At 39.8% G+C, this 4,283-nt stretch overlaps 1 protein-coding gene across 2 annotated transcripts in view; it reads right to left on the bottom strand.

The window, feature by feature from the left end:
• Window positions 1-501: 501 nt before the first annotated feature.
• Window positions 502-4,283, bottom strand: part of LOC111668432 (enhancer of polycomb homolog 1-like) — a 30,418-nt gene continuing 26,636 nt past the window's right edge. For both annotated transcript variants that reach the window (XM_023424494.2, XM_023424491.2), the window contains 2 exons: window positions 3,860-4,232; window positions 502-2,244 (listed from right to left, as the gene is read on the bottom strand). In XM_023424494.2, the coding sequence (XP_023280262.1) occupies window positions 2,172-2,244; window positions 3,860-4,232 (446 nt within the window). In that variant the 3' untranslated portion in view covers window positions 502-2,171. The remainder of the gene's footprint in view (window positions 2,245-3,859; window positions 4,233-4,283) is intronic.

Here is a 4,283-nt window from a genome sequence, read left to right as displayed (position 1 = left end):
ATGTGAGTAATTTGATGTCTACATTTAAAAAAAAAAAAAAAAAAAAAAAAAAAAAAAAGACAGAAATTAGCATTTATCTCCAAGAGGTGAACACGAGCTCTTCGCAGGTGTGGATCACAATACTATGCACTGAAATACTGACACACAGTTGTCTTAACATAGTCTGTCATAAAGTAGATATGGAGTCATACAATAAAGAGCTAGGAACACTCATGTGCAGGTTTTCATTCTTCTAGAAAGGAAGTTTATTTGAAAATGTTTGATTTTAAAATGATGAAAAGTTTGTGTTTTGGTTTGTGGAGTCAAAGCTACACCTAACCTGCAAGCTCCAGGGACTGACAAACCTAACACACACAGCCAAAGTTGTAACAGCATTTGGCTGGAGCTTGGTGGTCGTTTCCCACAACCCACAACCCAGACTCTATTGCATTCAAGTTCATTCACTTAATGACAAATTAAAGACAAAGACGACAAAGAACGAGACATGCTGGTCAAAACACATAATGCCCTGGATTTTTATTTCATTTTGTGACAGTTCAAGAGGATTCTTAGTCTTTCCCATGAGAGAGTGTGTGTGTGTGTGTGTGTGTGTGTGTGTGTGTGTGTGTGTGTGTGTGTGTGGTGGTGGAAGAGACTACAAAAAGACAAAACAAAAAAAAACTCATGAATCAACTGGGCCACTGGAATGGGCATTGGGATTGTGGTACAGACAAAGAAAAACTACAAGTAGCCTTGTTCAGTACCAAACTCTTCACAGAAGAGAGTGATTTTTTTTTTTTTTTTAAGGTTTTTTCTTTTTTTTCCCAAATGAAGGCACCCGATAACTTGTGGTTCATGGCCTTTCAGCCTTCTGGAGAGTTTTAAAAGTAGAGAAAACGATCTTTATTTATTTATTTTTTTTTCAATTAATACATGTTTTCTTCCTTATTATGTAGAAGCTGGAATGATAATAAATGTCAGTTACTGCATTTTTTTACTCCCTTATAGTTTTTTTTTTTTTTTTAGAACAAGTAACAAAAGAATGAAGTCTTTTGTGAGGAAAATCAAAATAAAAAAAGTGGGAGATACAAAAATATTTATTTTAAAAAATGATAAGGGGAGGTGGGGGGATTATCTTTTAGAGAAAACGAAAAGGAAATGAGGCCGCCTGGTAAAAACCAGAGGCCAAATCATACAAAAGCAGCATCAATCAATTAAAAAAACAAATTATATAGTGCTTAGATAAGACAGAAGCTGCAAAGTCTTCTGGGAAAGAGTCTTCATCCCCATTGTTTTGTTACTTGTCTCAGGAATAATATACGTATGGAAGAGCTTTGTGGAAACTGATTAACCCACTGACAAACTGATTCCTACAACAAACAAATTCACACCTGTCGTCTTCTTCATCTACTGCCCTGCTGCACCTGAATCTGCATGAAAGCATGTCTCCATGGATTCAACATGACACATGGGAACATCGTGGAAGGACGCCCAACAGAAACGAGCGAACCCCCCCCGCCATGTTCACAACATCCCAAAAAATACAGAGTTGTTTAAAACTAGCTAAACACTGACTACAGCACGGGGAACCGGTGAGGGGTACAGTGTATAAAAAAAAAAAAAAATTTAAAAAAAAAAAAAAAATCAAGAATGGAAAGGAAGAAAAAAAAAAAAACCCCTTTGTAAACACGGCACAATAAATAGATCAAACAGCAGGTTCCGCACCATGCATGTGATGACATACATTTTTCTGTGATACAACTTTCACACCTCATACTCTCACCAGTTGCAGTTTGTCGTTTTCTCTTTTTAATTTTGATTTTTCTTTTTTTATATCTCGAGTGCAAAACATCACAAATGAACAATTCTGTATTCAAGTAATGTTATATACAAGAACAGGGGGGTTGGGGAGGGGGGTATTACAAATATGCAGTACTGTACATATAATTGCCATATTAAGAATTTACAGACGATCTCTTATTAACAGTAACAAATAGGGAAATGGGAGGGAGAGAAAAAAATTGTACGAGACGAGCATTGCAATTAAGTCCCAAAACAGTTGCCATGGAAACCCAGCCTTGCCATGCTCATTCTGCAACCACTTGCATTCATGACTAACAAATGATGCATAGCACCTAAAAAAAACCCAACAACAAAAGCAGTCACGCTTCCCCCGTCCTGCGTACGGGAGGCTACGTAACCTCCATGGCCACTGTGTTCTCTGATAGACTGTTCAGTGCTGGCTTGTCTTGTTCGTGATTCTCCCTGAGGATAAAAAGAAAGACAAGACAAAGTAAGACACAGTGTCAGCAGCAAGAAGTTAGTATTTAAAGTACTTTCATAAATGTACAAACAGCCCTTTAACACAGCAGGAACTGAACTCATAACCTGGACTTTTATTAAACCTAACTTTCCGCTGTATATTCACAACTGAACACTTCAGATATTATTTATTAGAGAGACGTTTTATGTTGGATTTGGTAGGTAAGTGAAGTAAACAGCTGTGCAACAGAAAACAACTGAAACAGTGATGCTTCATACAGAGTCTTAAGAGTCTGGGGGCTCGTTCCGGGTGGAACTTTTTACTCGATTGTTTTGAGGTACTTGAAAATACATTTTCTGCTACTTTATACTTTTACCTGTCTAGACTTATTCTACAGTTGTAGTCACTTGATATGGTACAGATCAAGATTTTACATTTAAAAATCAAATCTCAATGTAAACAGTGATGCTTAAAAAATGATTAGTGTTACTGTTTAACACAGCAGCATCTCTGCTGTCTAATAAGTACCTTTACATTTTGTTGACACTTCTAATTCACTTGTACTGCTGCTGGTTGGTGGCCCGAACCCAAACCTTTGCACATTTTGGTCTTATTTTATTGGTTCCACCTGTTTTACTTGGATTAGCTACTGTTTCTTTTGTTACCTGTTCTTCACTGATTTACTGCACTGTGTTGTGTGTGAACTAAAAAAATGAAAAAAAAAATTGGGCAAAAAAAGTGCAGTGAACCCTAGTTTTTCCTCTTAGTTCCACCAATCTCTGATCTTTCTATCCAGTTCATCTTTTTCAAATTTTTTCCCTGCACTGTTTGGCAGCATGTACTCTCATTTTTGCCAGATGTTGACTTTGTTGTGATGTGATGACACATCTGCTCGACCAGTTGTGACCAACAGCACTGCCAACAACCCCTGAAAGTTCCTGGCAGTTACATTTAGCAATGCTCATATTCCTGCAGCGGAAGAGGGCCTAAACTGTGCCCCGCTACTTTTCAGCTACCGATATTGGCTGCATTTCACTGAAGCCCTTTTCTCCATCACTAATAAATTATACACCTCAAGTGAAATTTGATTCTGTTTAACCAAAATAGGCTGAAGCTTTCATAATATGATCAAGGGGAGAAATTGTATGTAAACATTTTGTTTTAGGAATATCAACACTTTACACAAGCCACTCAACCAGTCATTTACAAACACTTTACCACTTAAGGTGATATTTACTAGTTCCATGGACGTACAGTTTTATCTTCTGTTTAGTGAGTCTAGCAGCAGTATATCTGATATCATTTGCTTTAGTACAGAAGCACAGCAGTTGAATATACTGACAATTTACTATTCAGTATCTGTTCATTTATTGTTATCATTATTATTCTAATTATATTTTGCACACCATTGGATTTGTCAAACACTGTTTCATCTTTAGTAACTAAGTGGAATTTGACCACAGCCTTCGTCACAAACTGATACACAGACCATTTCAGGACAGATGATAGTTTCCACTGAAATGTCACCCTAATTATTTTGAGCCTGTGGGATAATACCACAGCAGACCTCCCCCCTCCACACTTTAGTGTCTGTCACACCTGTTGTGTGTTCCTCACCTGGGCACTAAGTCCAGCGGCGAGGCCGACGCTGTAGTGACCTTGGGTTTCTGACAGTTGCCGGTTGTGTGCGTGAACTTTAAGGCGGATGTTGACATGGTGGTGCTCAGTGTCCGGGGTGCGTGGACACGCTTGCCGGCGGGAACACCCACACGGAGGCTGTTGTTGTTTCCCAGCAGGACCTGAGTGGTGGCGGTGTTAGTGGTAGTGGTGTTGGCAGGGTGGGCGGTGCCGTTGTTGTTACTGGTAGCGGAGGTGGAGCTGGTGGTGGTGCAGGGGTGGAGCAAGGCGGGTGTCGGGGTAGTGGTGGGAGGAGCCGGGGCGGCGGGGGATGGGGATGCTGTGCTCGAGAGGTGCAAGCCCTTATAAACACCTGAGTGGGTCAAAAGAGGCCGGGCGATGGTGGGGGAGGGTGGGGGAAGGG

This window comes from Seriola lalandi, unplaced genomic scaffold (assembly GCF_002814215.2).
Source record: "Seriola lalandi dorsalis isolate HSWRI2012SDOR001 ecotype SW California unplaced genomic scaffold, Sedor1 jcf7180002054736, whole genome shotgun sequence".
Lineage (NCBI taxonomy): Eukaryota > Metazoa > Chordata > Actinopteri > Carangiformes > Carangidae > Seriola > Seriola lalandi.
The sequence above is the reverse complement of the archived record's forward strand: the minus strand, read 5'-3'. Positions and strand labels throughout refer to the sequence as shown.